Source organism: Carcharhinus amblyrhynchos, chromosome 6, assembly GCF_965287045.1.
Source record: "Carcharhinus amblyrhynchos chromosome 6, sCarAmb.v2.hapA, whole genome shotgun sequence".
Lineage (NCBI taxonomy): Eukaryota > Metazoa > Chordata > Chondrichthyes > Carcharhiniformes > Carcharhinidae > Carcharhinus > Carcharhinus amblyrhynchos.
The window spans coordinates 69,026,808-69,041,472 of record NC_137329.1 but is presented as its reverse complement, the minus strand read 5'-3'; the positions used below and the strand labels follow the sequence as shown (position 1 = coordinate 69,041,472).

Here is a 14,665-nt window from a genome sequence, read left to right as displayed (position 1 = left end):
ATCTCTGGTTTGTCACCCGAATTGAATGCAAATTGGCCTGGGTCAGACAGATTAGAGAATTAAATGGTGACTGAAAGAGTGGTATGGGAAGAAGGGATTTTGTTTCATGGGGCATGAGCACGAGTACTTGAGGAAGAGGTGAGCTATTCCATTGGGATGAGCTGCATTTAAACCAGGCTGGGACCAGTGCCCTGGCCAACCATTTAACCAGAGATTTAAATGAAAATCATACATCAGAGAATAAAGGCTTAAAGTTTACTTATTAGTGTCACATGTAGACTTACAATAACATTACGATGAAGTCACTATGAAATCCCCTATTTGCCGCACTGCAGCGCCTGTTCAGGTAGACTGAAGGCGAATTCAATATGGGCAATGCATCTAACCTGCACATCTTTTGGACTGTGGGAGGAATCTGGAGCAACCGGAAGAATCCCATGCAGACAAAGAGAGAACGCACAAACTCTGCAGAGATGGTGACCCAAGCTGGGATTTGAATCCGGTCTCTGGTGCTGTGAGGCAGTAGTGCTAACCACGGTGTCATTGTGCTGCCTTAGGGTATTGCAAGGAATAAATGTGAAAAAACTCAGTGGAAGTTTCTTTATCGTAATGCACAAAGCATTTGCAGTACAATAGACTAGTGGCACAAATGGAGGTAAATGTTTTAAATTTAATTGTCATTACAGAGACGTGGTTGCATGGTGATCAGGGATGGGCAATAAATATTCCAGAGTACATAATATTTTGTAAAGGACAGATAGAATGTCAAAGGAGGAGGAGTAGCCCTGATAGAGAAAGAGGTCATAAGCGCATTAGTGTTAAAGAATCTGGCCCCACAGGATCATGAAGTAGAATCAGTTTGGGTGGAAATTGGGAATAACAAGAATTAGAAAACACGGTGGGATAATTTATAAACTCCCTGACAGCAGTTTTATTATTGGACAGAGTACTAAACGAGATATTGGAGCGTGTAACGAACATAGAACATAGAACATTACAGCGCAGAACAGGCCCTTCGGCCCACGATGTTGCGCCGACCAGTTACAAAAACAATGACCCACTAGCCTATACCAATCCCTTTTCGTCCATAAACCTATCCAGAGATCTCTTAAACGCCCCCAAACTAGACGCATTTACAACTGCAGCAGGCAGGGCATTCCAATCCCTCACCACCCGCTGGGTAAAGAACCTACCCCTGACATCCGTCCTGTAGCTACCCCCCCTTAATTTAAAGCCATGCCCCCTCGTGCTAGCTTTCTCCATCCGAGGAAAAAGGCTATCACTATCCACCCTATCTAAACCTCTAATCAATATATATGTTTCAATAAGATCCCCTCTTAGCCGCCTTCTTTCCAACGAAAACAACCCTAGATCCCTCAGTCTCTCCTCATAGGACCTCCCCACCATACCAGGCAACATCCTAGTAAACCTCCTCTGCACCCTCTCCAACGCCTCCACATAACATAACATAACATAACGAAGGCAATATAATAATCATGAAGGACTTTAAACCGTCATTATAGACTGGGATGATCAAATTGCCAACAAATTGATTAGTTTATAGATATTTTCATGACAGTTTCTGGAGCAATATGTTCCACACAAAAAGGTTTAAGGTATTCTTGGAACTAACTAGCAATAAAGCTGTCTTGGATCTAGTATGGTAAAACGAAATAGGGTTAATTAGTAGTAGACGAGTGATTATGATACCATTGAATTCCATGTTACGTTTGAAATTGACACACTCCAAATGCAAACAAAAATGTTAAACAGAGCTTTGTAGCTGGCTATGATGGGAGAACTGGCTATGGTTAATTGGGTAAATAGACTAAAAAAGTCATGGAGGCAAATAAACTTTGGGAAACATTTAAAGAAATAATCCAAAATCTTCAAAAAATGGATTCCACTGAAAAATAAAAACTCAGCAAGAAAGACCCACCCATCCTTTACTCAGGAAGTTAAGGATAGTATTAGATTGAAAAAAGAGACTTACAATGTTGGAAAAACAGCAGCAAATCAGGATTAGGAGTGTTTTAGAAACCAGCAGAGGATCAACCAAAAAGTTGATTTTAAAAAGGGGGAAAATAGAACATGAGTAAACTAACTTGAGATATATAAATAGATTGTCAAGGCTTTTATTAGTATATAAAAAAAAAGTAGATATAGTAAATGTTGGTATTTAACAAGTGGAGGCTGGGAGAAACTATCATGGGGAATGAGGAAGTGGAGCAAATATTTTGTGTCTGGCCTTCAAAAGTAGAAGACGCAGGTTTCATTTCAGAAATAGACAGTAACTTAGAGCTTAAAAAGAATGACGAAATGAGAAAAGATATTGATGAAAATTAAGGAGCTAAAATCAACTTTTTGGATAGGCTCTGCTGGTCCAGCTATCCAACTTTACCCAACTATCCTGGAAAAAATCTCCATTACATTTGTTAATCAGGACTTCCCTTTAGTAGAACAATGTTGACTTGGATACACTTAAATATGGTGTTAAGTCTCCCTTGACAGGCAATTCAAGAATTTTCCCAATTTCCTTTCTTTCTTGAAAAGAGTGCAACAATTCCCAACTTCTAATCTAATGGGACTATTCTCTAATCTAATGGGACTATTCTCAAATGTAAGGAATTTTAAAAAATCATGGCTGACCTCCATTATTCCTGCAGCTATCTCTTAAAATCCAAGGGCGTAGGCCATCAGGTTCCAGTGACCTGTCAGATTTTTGCTGCCTGCATAATTGCATGTAGGGAAGGAGAAGATTGTGATGAAGGTGCTAAGCTTGCCAAAGGGAGGAGCAAACCTCTCAGTGCCACGAGTCAGCTGGGTATATCCAGCCCTTGAATTCCCCCGCAGCCGGCTTCCCCCTCGTGTAATTAGACCTCCCCTCCCACAGGCCCCACTCCTTTGGCATTTCCCCTGGCACACTGGTCATGCCCAAGTGGCTGTGCCAGGGTGTCTGGTGGCCATTGCCAAGGTGTCTGATGGGAACTGCCCATTGGGCACTGGTCATGCCCCCGGCCACCCAAGACTTCAATGGCCTCTGAGCCCCCGGCATGGCCATTGTGCCCGTGATTTACGCACCATGCGTAAAGACTAGAAGATCCCATGCACCGGGAGGCGAAAAGGCTACGCATATTTAAATGCTATTTTAAGTATTTTAATCCACCTCATGTCCTTTCAGGTTTATGCCATTGGAAATGGACTAGGATGATCGCAAACTGTTTGGTGCCAGTCGTGAAGCTGGTTTTTAGGCCTGCATACTATTTTCCAGGAACATTGCCAGGCCCAGCGAATTGGGAAAATCATCTCTCGGGCTGAACAACTGAATCCATGGCCTGTAACGCACAGCAGTAACTTTGTCATTGGCAGAGAGGCCATTGGCTACTTGGCTGAGGTTCCGGTGAAAGAAAGTAGAGATAATTAGTGTGTGGCAGGCGACTCCAGAACAAAGCGTTCGTGACATGGCTGCCTGAAAGATAAGCTGATGTAGAATCCTCGTGGGTGCCGCAGCCACAGTCCACTTCCTCTCCAGATGGCTCAGTTGTTTGGTCCTTGAACTGTGAGAGGAACTTGGCACTCCACTTCCAGTCTGAGACCACTCCCTGTGATTCTTGTACTTCATAGATAGAGTGTGGGTGTGACACATGCAAGGGCAGATGATGTGGATGTGTTGATAAGGGGGGAAGGGTCATGCTTAAGGTGCAGGGTTAAAATGATTGCCGGGGGGGAGGGGGGCGGTGCGAGGGAGAAGAAATGGACCTGGAGAAGATGTTGTTTTGGAGAGTTGATGCAGTCGATGGGCTGAATGTCCTCCTCCTGCACTGTAGGGATTCTTTGGGATTTAATTCCCTAGTATAAGTAATGAGGGAAGCTGTGGATGGGATGAGGAAGCACACTCCAAAGGAGATGAGGCCAGATGGAGATGTGAAGAAGCGTGTGAGATTTGTGCCTTAGTTGAGCTCATTCATCCTCTTTCTTCACTGGGTGCCTGTTGTCTCTATGCACTGACCACTGCTGGTGTGTCAGTGCCTGAACTCTTCAGTTCTTTAATAGGAGTTTGATATCTCATAGCAATGTTGGCATTGGGACCATACCTCTGCATCAACATCCTATTTGTAACTGGGACATGTGTTGCCTTTTCTAAAGGATTCCTGCACCTCACCAGGTGGCCACTGTTCAGAGGTATGTCCTTTTATATTTTTGACCTGATTTTGCTTATTCTTTTCTTGGGTGGCCTCCGCCTCCCAAGATGGATTGGTAAGCTTGCTGGGTATTCTGAGACCAGAACAAAAGTGGAGGACATCACATCAGACCTCGACTGCATCCAAAAAGTGTTCCAAAGAGGCAGCGGTGAATTTCGGGCTGCCACCTTCCCTTTGTTTCCAGAGCAATATCTTCAGTCTTGGGCTGTTGACTTTGGTTTGTGGCTGTGCTTTAGTGCCAGGACTGAGGAAACTGGGCAGTAAGTCAGAGACCACTTGCTTGCAATCTGGCCTGTTTCCCATGTGTGCATATTTAATATGATAGGAAGTGATGATATGGTGGGAATATCTGTCACTGTGGCCGATGGGTAAAACACATTTTTCACACCCTGCCTTGCTCTGAGGGGACAATCCCATTATTAGCTTCCAGTTTGCTTCTATTTTCTGTCCATTTTCATTTCCATTTCCTGAGCACTTTGCCTGGACTTATTCACTCAGTATTTTACCCCCAAACGCCATGACCTTATAAGTATTTACTCCTTTCATTCATTTCATAATACTTATCCCTTTAATATTTGTACGTTTTTATCAATCTGGATCTTGTTGTAACCAGTGAAACTAACTTCTTACATCATGGGCACTGTGCAGAGTTAAAATGGTTTTGTGGCTCTGATTACATGTTTTTCTTTTGATGAACAGAAGCAGACTGAAAGCAAAAAATCTGATGTATATCAAACAGATCCTTTACATCCTTGTTAATCTTCTCCAAGTTTTAGGAGGTGAGCATTGTTTGTGCTTTTCTTTAGTTTAATCATTTCTTTTCTGTCAGAGCTGTGCTCATCAGTGTGAGAGGTGTTGGGGAATGGAACATTTTTTTTCCCATTTCGGTCGCCCAGACTAATTATTTAAGATAGTGGGGGCAGATTGAGTGCACTTGATCACAGTGCAAAGTTCCCTGTATGCTGTCTCTTCAAACACTCCCAGGACAGGTACAGCACGTAATTAGACACAGAGTAAAGCTCACTGTACACTCTTCCTATCAAACACTCCCAGCAAAAGGTTAGATACAGAGTAAAATTTCCTCTATACAGTGCTATGTACATGCCTCAACCCAGAAGATGACTCCATTCTTCAGCGCCTACCACTCTAGGGACCTTATGTTCAGGAAATCCGAAATAAAAGCAGAAAATTCTGGAAATACTCAACTTTTCTGTTTATGAAAATAAAGTTGGTGTTTCAGGTCTGTGATCTTTCATTAGAACTGAGAAAAGTTAAAATAGAGTATGGTTTGAGCCCTGGTTAGTGCCTAATGCCAGACAATGTAGTCATGTTATCCTGTGACCACCAGGTATGGGATTGAGGCTGTCCAAACTAATTTCACTTGGGGCCTTCCAGTCAGCAGAGAAAGCAGATCTTTATCTCATCAGTCTGAATTGAACCCAGTGTCCCCGCCAGTGAATCATCGGATTCCAGTCTTTGTAGTTTTTTTATTGTTTGTATTTTCTTGGTGGGCTTGATTTCTTTTCTTTTCCAGGAAAAGTTGGACAAAATCCGAACACACAGAAGATTTTTCAGGGAGGTAGGTGACCAGTCAGACTTTCACACTTTGGAATGTTTTAAGCTGCTTACTTTGAATATATAGACAGCCCTCTCTTCACTCTCTATCCACTGTCTTGGACCCGCTCGTTTTTTGGTAGTGTAGGAGCCAGACTGGATACCAGTAGAATGATTATAAATGGGAACAACCATTTTCTAGGAAGTAAAAGTATATTTTGGCTCGCTGGTGTACTTGTGAGTGGAGGATGTTCTGATGTAGGCATTTTAGAACTAGGTGTGAACTGGGGGATATGTGTATTGGAGAAGTAACATAATCCATTGACTTGTTGAAGGGGATGGGAACTTTACCTGACTTGTGGTGCTGTTGGATGCGTAAGTGGCCCTTTTTGTTTAAGGCATCACTGCTCCTGGCCGATTGCTCTTTTCAGAAGTGCTTTGGTGTTGTACAGAGCCTTGGTTAAGTTCCATCTGGAATAAGCTTCATAGCGCCAGGGACCCGGTTCGATTCCCGGCTTGAGTCACCGTCTGTGTGGAGTTTGCACATTCTCCCGATGTCTGCATGGGTTTCCTCCGGGTACTCCAATTTCCTCCCATAATCCAAAGATGTGCAGGTTAGGTTGATTGGCCATGCTAAATTGCCCCTTAATGTCAGAGGTTTAGCAGGGTAAATGCATGGGATTACGGGGATACGGCCTGGATGGGATTATGGTCAGTGCAGACTCGATGGGTCGAATGACCTCGTTCTGCACTGTAGGATTCTATAACTGCTCAGACCTGAACACTGCACCTTGGAAAGATTATCTTAGCCTTGGAAATAGGTGCTGCCAGATTCACCACATGACATAAGAAATAGGAAATAGAAATAGGAGCAGGAGTAGGCCAACTAGCCCTTCGAGCCTGCCCCGCCATTCAATAAGATCATGGCTGATCTGTCATGGCTCAGTTCCACATTCCCGCCCTCTCCCCATAACCCTTAATCCCCCCTCTTATCAAAAACCCATCAACCCGCGTCTTAAAAATATTTAGCGAGGTAGCCTCCACCACTTCAACGGGCAGAGAATTCCAGAGATTCACCACCCTTTGAGTGAAGAAGTTCCTCCTCAACTCCGTTCTAAACCGCCTCCCCTTTATCTTGAGGCTGTGCCCCCTAGTCCTACTATCCTTTCTGAGCAGGAAGAGTCTCTCCACCTCTATCCTATCCATCCCATTCATCATCTTATACGTCTCAATGAGATCTCCCCTCATTCTTCTAAACTCTAACGAGTACAAGCCTAATTTATTCAGCCTCTCCTCATAGCTCAACCCCCTCAACTCTGGCATCAGCCTAGTAAACCTCCTCTGCACCCCCTCCAAGGCCAAAACATCCTTGCGTAAGTACGGCGCCCAAAACTGCACACAGTACTCCAGCTGTGGCCTCACCAATGCCCTATACAGCCGCAGCAAGACCTCCCTACTTTTATATTCAATCCCCCTCGCGATGAAGGCCAGCATCCCATTCGCCTTCCTGACCACCTGCTGCACCTGCAAGCTGGGTTTTTGCGACTCATGCACAAGGACCCCGAGGTCCCTCTGCACCGTCGCCTGCTGCAGTTTTTCTCCACGTAAGTAATAATCCTTCCTACCATTATTCCTACCAAAGTGGACCACCTCGCACTTGCAGACACCAGGGCTAAAGGGGTTAAGTTGCAAGGATTGATTGCATAAACTTGACTTGTTTTCCCTTCAATTTAGAAGCTTCAGAGATGCCCTAATTGTGGTGTTTAAAATAATTGAAGGATTCAGTAGGCTGGACAGAGAGAAACTATTTTCTCCGTTTGAGTAATCCAAAGTATAGGGCTATTATTATAAGATTAGGAACAAAATGAGGAAGCACTTTATCTGTACAGTTCCATTGCAGAAGATAATGGAACACTGAACTTTCTTCCCCCAACATAGAGACAGTTAGAACTTTCAGGACTGAGATTGATAGATTTTTTTAAAGTAGGGATATTACGGGGAATGGAGCAATGAAATTGAGGTACAGCTCCATTTCATTTTCAGTGTGGAGCTTTTCTTTATTTTTGGCGTACACAGCCAACCCTTGGCAATGCTAATTATATATATATATAACATACAATGTAATCTGTATAATTACTTTGCTTTTTTTTTCAAAAAATACGCGGACCTTAAATCTCATTGTACTTTTGTCCTTACTTCCTGAAGGAACTGAGTTGCAGTCTATCAACGACTTCTGCTTCCGTGCGCAGTTTGACAATATCAACCTATTCAAAGTAAGTAGTTTTTAAGTTTTTAGTACAGTGTGGAGGACCCGTTAAGGTTCTGTGCTGCCCCCCACCACCCCCCCATATTTACTGCTCCTGATGCTGTTAACATTTCTATTCCAAGAGTGATCTGGCTGAGACTGGGCACTGATGCTGGCACTCTGTGGGTTTCAATATATGGCGGCAGTAGGCCTTTTTGCCCACTTCTCCAAAAGCACCTTTCAACATCCTGCTGAGAAGATGTCAGTAAAGATCTGGCACTGCCCATATATGGGATGGGCTGGGTGGATCAACTAATTTTTTTTTGTCCATCAACTTGTACTTTTGTGAATATACCTTGTCTCTCACTATCACAAAGCTGGACTTTCTCTCCCACCAAACTCCACTCTAAAGGACTCAATTATCCATGCACCCAAGCTCTCATGGGAATGATGACTAGTATTGCAAAGCCTACAAATTTAGAGAGCTGTGGAAGCAAATTCATTTGTAACTTTTGAAAGGGAATTGACTGTAGATTTGAAGAGTTGGAAAGTAAATACCTAAGGGGATAGATCACAGGAAATGAACTAATCGAAAAGTTTTTTCAGGGAGCTAGCATCATCACAATGGGCCAAATGACCTCTTCCTTGTGCTGTAAGATTTTGTAATTCTAAGTTGTCAGTCCCTTGGTTGAGGAAGGAAAGAATAGTTTTGCTGGTGACATTGATTGTATTCTAAATGTGGTTAGGGCTGAGATCTCAGCACCAACTGCACATCATGGAAGCCTTCTTCTGCAGAAATTGCAGATGTATGGGATTGAGGGTGATTTAGGAAATTGGATTAGGAATTGGCTGGCGGATAGGAGACACAAGGTAGTGGTTGATGGTAAGTATTCGACATGGAGTTCAGTTACGAGTGGTGTGCCTCAGGGATCTGTTTTGGGGCCACTGCTGTTTGTAATTTTTATAAATGATCTGGATGAGGATATAGCTGGGTGGATTAGTAAATTTGCTGATGACACCAAAGTCGGAGGTGTGGTAGATAGTGAGGAAGGGTGTCTTAGTCTACAGGGAGACTTGGTCAAGTTTGCAGAGCTGGGCTGAGAGGTGGAGGATGGAGTTTAATGCGGAAAAGTGTGAGGTAATTCACTTTGCCAGGAATAATGGATGTGTAGAGTATAGGGCTAACGGTAGGACTCTGAATAGTGTGGATGAACAGAGGGATCTAGGTGTATGTGTACATAGATCCCTGAAAGTTGGGAATCAAGTAGATAGGGTTGTTAGGAAGGCATACGATGTCTTGGCGTTTATTGGTAGGGGGATTGAATTTAAGAGCCGCAGCGTCATGTTGCAACTGTACAAAACTCTGGTGCGTCCGCACTTGGAGTATTGTGTGCAGTTCTGGTCCCCACATTATAGGAAGGATCTGGAGGCTTTGGAGAGGGTGCAGAGGAGGTTTACCAGGATGTTGCCTGGTATGGAGAGGAGGCCCTATGAGGAGAGACTGAGGGATTTGAGGTTGTTTTCATTAGAAAGAAGGCGGCTGCAAGGGGACCTTATTGAAACATATGATGATCAGAGGTTTGGATAGGGTGGACAGTGATAGCCTTTTTCCTCGGATGGAGAAAGCTAGCACGAGGGGGCATAGCTTTAAATTAAGGTGTGGTAGTTGTAGGACGGATGTCAGGGGTAGGTTCTTTACCCAGAAGGTGGTAAGGGATTGGAATGCCCTGCCTGCTGCAGTTGTGGATGCGCCTAGTTTGGGGGCGTTTAAGAGATCCGTGGATAGGTTTATGGATGGAAAGGGTTTGGTTTAGGTTAGAGGGTCATTGTTTTTTAACTGGTCGGCGCAACATCGTGGGCCGGAGGGCCTGTTCTGCGCTGTAATGTTCTATGTTCTATCATTCCCCACCTCTTGCTTCTATATCACTGACTTATTGTGAATGGCAAGTGGCTGGTTATGTGTTTATTCAATTTACACTCTCATTCTCTCTCTTTAAACCAGGTGCAGCGTTACTATGTGAAGAGTATGCTCAGTCAAAAGGTAAGAATCTGATGATTTCTGCAATATTAGAATTTGGAATGGATTTTTTTTTTAACCCCTCTCGTTCTGTCAAGGTCTGAGCAGAAATGCACGGCACACCACCCTTGGAATATTGTACTTTTTCCCTGCGCTATACTAGCTCGTCTTTGGATGTTGGCCGGATGTTTGATGGGTTTGAGCAGTATCAGCTAGCCCTGCTGGGAAAGGGCTACAGTACAGAAAGGCTCCCCATCTGGCAAAATATGGTGAATCTCACACCGCAAATCATGAGTACGGCTGTTATGAACATGGGGGCAAATATTACATTGTTTATGTGGGATCACATTTTGAGGTTAAAGATGTTGTTGTTTGGGTTGGCATAGAAAGAAATTTACTCTGTCGAGATTTGTGTACCTATCCTGCATGTGTCTGATGGGAGAGTGTGGGGGTGAGGGGGTCACTTTGTATTCAGTAAATTTCTACAAAAAAGCTCAAGGTTTGAAATACAAATGACGCGTTACAGTTTATTTAAACATGGACCAAAATAGAGAGAAAACTGAAAAGAAGGATACAATGTTGTCTAAAAGATTTTTTTATTTCTGCGTAATCTCCTGTCAATTAATAACGGCATCACAATTAAATGGCATTATTTTCCCTCTGGTTGGGGAATGATCTGCAGTTAGTGCTGAGATCTCATCTTCAGGCACCATTTAGAACACAATTGACTGTTCCGGAAAAAAACGACTTTCCTTCTGCACCCAAAGTGGCCAACACCTTTAGAATTAATATAATCTTCACTCTTGGGAAGCGTAGAATGAAAACTCAGGTTGTGAATATAAACAGATTCCAGCTTCAGGGAGCCAGTGCAGTTTATGCTGAAACAAGTCAGTGGAGATGGAAAGCCTTGCTGAATGCTAAATCCATAAACAGTTTTCCTGCTTTGGGCCTTACAGATCTTTCATTGGCTATATTTTACTTTGGTAGGTCATTCAGAGAAAGTGAACAAAGGCTATCTGAAGTTTTGCAGTCCTTAAAGTCCATGTGAGCCTGATCACTGGAGAGACTATTTTGCAAAGGCTGAAAAGGCTGGCCTAACCTCCAGTGATCCACAGGTCTCAGTTTGTGAATCATTGCATTCCAGACTGGTGATTTGCATTGCATGATCCTCATTGTCAGACACAACACAGCAAGAACTGCCATTCAGTAAACTTTGGAAAAACACTTTCTCCCTTTAATGGACATCTCTGTGTTTAGAAAAGAAACAGAACTGCCAGATCAGATGTCCTGCCTCGAATTGTGAGCAACACTTATAAGTCATGTATTGTGAGATAAATTTATGTGGGACCAGTTTGTGTATTTAACTTGTTCTGAATGTGGTTGCCATTATTTCGAGGGAACTTTAGGTTGCATTGGTCCCATGTTGTACCTACATATGCAGTCACTCACTTTTCCTATATAAGTTGAACTTTCTAGTAACTATTATAGGGTCAGTGAGCACCTGTTGAAGAGAGAGTACATATTAGAAACTAACAGGTACTGCCAGTTCTCTAAACCTTTGTATGCATTACAATAAATGTTGCTCTGTATGTGAAAAGCTTTGAGATGGCTGTGAAAGGATTATGGGTGTTCATTTTTTTAAATACCAACCTTGTTTCTTTATCTCCAGTAATGATTTCTTTTTACATGTACCATTGTTTATACCACAGATATTTTACTGGCTCCCTTCATTCCACAGCTCTTTGGGTTTGTGGAGAAATACCAAGTTGCAGCCTCACAACCAAATGACACACTGAATCAGAAAGGATCCAAAACAGCAGCTCTTGAGAATTTTCTTCAGAAACTGAATGAGAAACCTATTGGACAAGGTGTGTGCCTGCTTATGGTGTTTTGTCTCCCGGTGAGCTATCCGTTAACTTGGGTCTAGCTGCCGTTGACAATTCATAAGTTTGCTTCGTTGCCATTGACAATACATAAACCATGAGTGGCTCCTTTTGTAAATGAACTTGAGATTAGTTGAAAGTGGAACATGTTGTCTGGTTGAGCCAGGATAAAGTTGTGTAGAATTGGTGTTAAATCAAGCCTAAAGACTATCTGTTCACTCATTAATAAAACTGGCTGTTACAATCTATCAATGATTGCATGGCCTTGATAGAAACTTTGATGATGCCACCTTATCCCTTGCGGAAGATTCAGCCTAGCTATGCCTACTACTACCAGTACCCCTGTGGCAGTGCAGCCTATACGCCCAAACCACACATTGGTCCGTCTCCCACTATTTCTTTAGCACCTTCTGCTGTGAGCAGCTCACCTTGATCCATCTGCTCTATCCTCTCATTTAAGATTCTCCCTCTCACAATGCCCCCCTACTCAATCTTCCCAATTACAAAAAAGACCATCTTTGATCACTTGTTTACCATTCCCATCTCTTCCCAACCTTATTTCTTTCTGTGTCTGGCCCTGGAATAAAACACTGTCTACTAATTATTACAGTTGCACTATCAAATTCCCAAAAGTCTAGTCTTTGGCCTCCATTTACCATTATATTTCTGCAACTACTAGAGCCTGTCGGAATGACCTGTGTGCTAGTTAGTATCTTCAGAACAGCAGTAGAGCAAACTGGAGAAAAAAGTCAGATTGGCCCAGTGAAAGGCAAGAAGGATTAGAAGAGAAGAACAAAATTGATACGATTGGGGTTTATCTTGTACAATATTGCAATAAGTTTCTGAATTTGCTATCTGCCCAAAGATATTAAAGTTCCTGTTTTATATTTTACCAACTTTTGACTTTGTTTGTTTTGCAGTTGCACCCCATGAGCAGGGAGAGAACCTAGAAAAGGAGCAGCCTGTCATGGCATCACCAATGATGCAGGTTGAGGGGTTTCTCTTTGCACTTACAAGCACCAATCAGGATGGGAGAGTGGTTATTCAGCGACAAGGTGGGGATGAGTGCCATGTAAAAATTCCACATCTTTTATCGTTTGGCTTATTATTAATAAGATGAACAAAATGGGCAGGTTATCTGCTTTTTGCTGCTTGCTCACCTTCTACTCAATTCACTCCACCCCTGCTGTATTTGGAACTTATCCTGTTGACTGTCCCTCCACAAAATTGAATCTCCCAATATCATAGCTCAGCAGGTGGCCTCCAAGTCAGACGGTTGTTCGTTTAAGTCCAACTCCAAGACTGGAGCCAATAATCCAGGCTGTACCGAGGGAGCGGTGCATTATTGGAAGAGCTTTTTTTCAGATGAGATGTTAAACTGAGGTCTCTTCAGATGCATGTGAAAGACCCCATGACAGTATTTTGAAGAAGAGCAGGGGCATTATCTCAGGTGTCCCAACCAATATTTTGTCTCTCAGTCGTCACAAAAAACAGATTACCTGGTCATAATTGTACTGTTGTTTGTGCGAGTTTGCAGTATTCATGTTGGCAGCTGCATTTCAGATTTGTAATGGTGGCTACACTTCAAAAGTGCTTCTTTGGCTGCAAAGTGTGCTTTGATCCCACGCCAGATCCCAAAGTTACTGGTTAGTCTGGTTAACGACCAATAACATTTTGCTTAAAGTAGGCAAAGTGGCAGATTCAAGATGTTTGCTAACTAATAGAATAAAGCCACAGAATTCCATGGGTTTTGAATAAACAAAAATAAACTTCATTGTATAAGATCTGGAAAATAAAACAATTTATACTCTAACATTGAAGGTTAATATGAGGTAGATATGAATTAATAGTCAAACTATGGCCCAACACACCACAGTAAGCACCAGCATGAAGTACTCGTTAAGTATTCTAGCCTTGCCAGTATCTCTAAACATATAATCACCCCCTGTGTCTCCAATACCTTATCCCTCTTAATTACAGTCCAGTAGAAGATCTTTTGGATTAATTGCAGTTCTATTCCCACCTGCTCTCTCTGACTGTTTTATTGTCCTTTGTTTGTTGGTATTAGCAGCCTCTCTCTCTCTCTCTCTCTCCCCCCGTGGTCTGTTATCATATCTCCTTTGCTAAAGTTGCCTTGAAAAAATTCTCATTGGTACCAAACACTTGTTCCTTGTCAAAAGTTCTTCTTGGATTTCAAAACTGCTACTTTATTTACGGAGGCTGTTCTAATGTTTCCCACAGCCCTGGGAAAAGTTTCTCATCCAATGGTGGATCATTTTCTCACTCCAATCTTTCTCTGTTTTGTTTTGTTCTCTTTTTTTCTCTCTCTCTGTCTCCTCACTTACATTAATGCTGCTATAATTGTTGGTTCTCTGCTTCCATTAATTATTGATTACAACATTTTTATCTCATGTTCCCTTTCTCCTCCCTGCACCCCACTTTGTTGAAATATTCTCTCTTTCTTTCTCTTTAGTACTTCAAACATGTGCAGCTCCCCACTTCCTTCTTCCCACAATCCACAGGCTTTCAAAGATATACTTGGTATTCCTATGTTATGAGAGTTTTGCTATCTATTTTTCTATTGTTATTCATCACACAGGTATGGGTGGCATGGTGGCACAGTGGTTAGCACTGCTGCCTCACAGCACCAGGGACCCAGGTTCACTTTTGGCTTTGGGTGATTGCCTGTTTGTTTGGCGTTTGCACGTCCTCCCTGTGTCTGCATGGGTTTCCTCTGGATGCTCCAGTTTCTTCCCACACTCCA

The 14,665-nt window shown here is 42.7% G+C and overlaps 1 protein-coding gene across 3 annotated transcripts in view; it reads left to right on the top strand.

Moving 5' to 3' along the window:
* The window catches only part of ddx11 (DEAD/H (Asp-Glu-Ala-Asp/His) box helicase 11), an 87,605-nt gene that overhangs the window by 31,570 nt on the left and 41,370 nt on the right, over positions 1 to 14,665 (top strand). For all 3 annotated transcript variants that reach the window (XM_080190597.1, XM_080190595.1, XM_080190596.1), the window contains exons 12-17: positions 4,902 to 4,981; positions 5,737 to 5,781; positions 7,962 to 8,029; positions 10,004 to 10,042; positions 11,757 to 11,886; positions 12,822 to 12,956. In XM_080190597.1, coding sequence (XP_080046723.1) covers positions 4,902 to 4,981; positions 5,737 to 5,781; positions 7,962 to 8,029; positions 10,004 to 10,042; positions 11,757 to 11,886; positions 12,822 to 12,956 — 497 coding nt within the window. The remainder of the gene's footprint in view (positions 1 to 4,901; positions 4,982 to 5,736; positions 5,782 to 7,961; positions 8,030 to 10,003; positions 10,043 to 11,756; positions 11,887 to 12,821; positions 12,957 to 14,665) is intronic.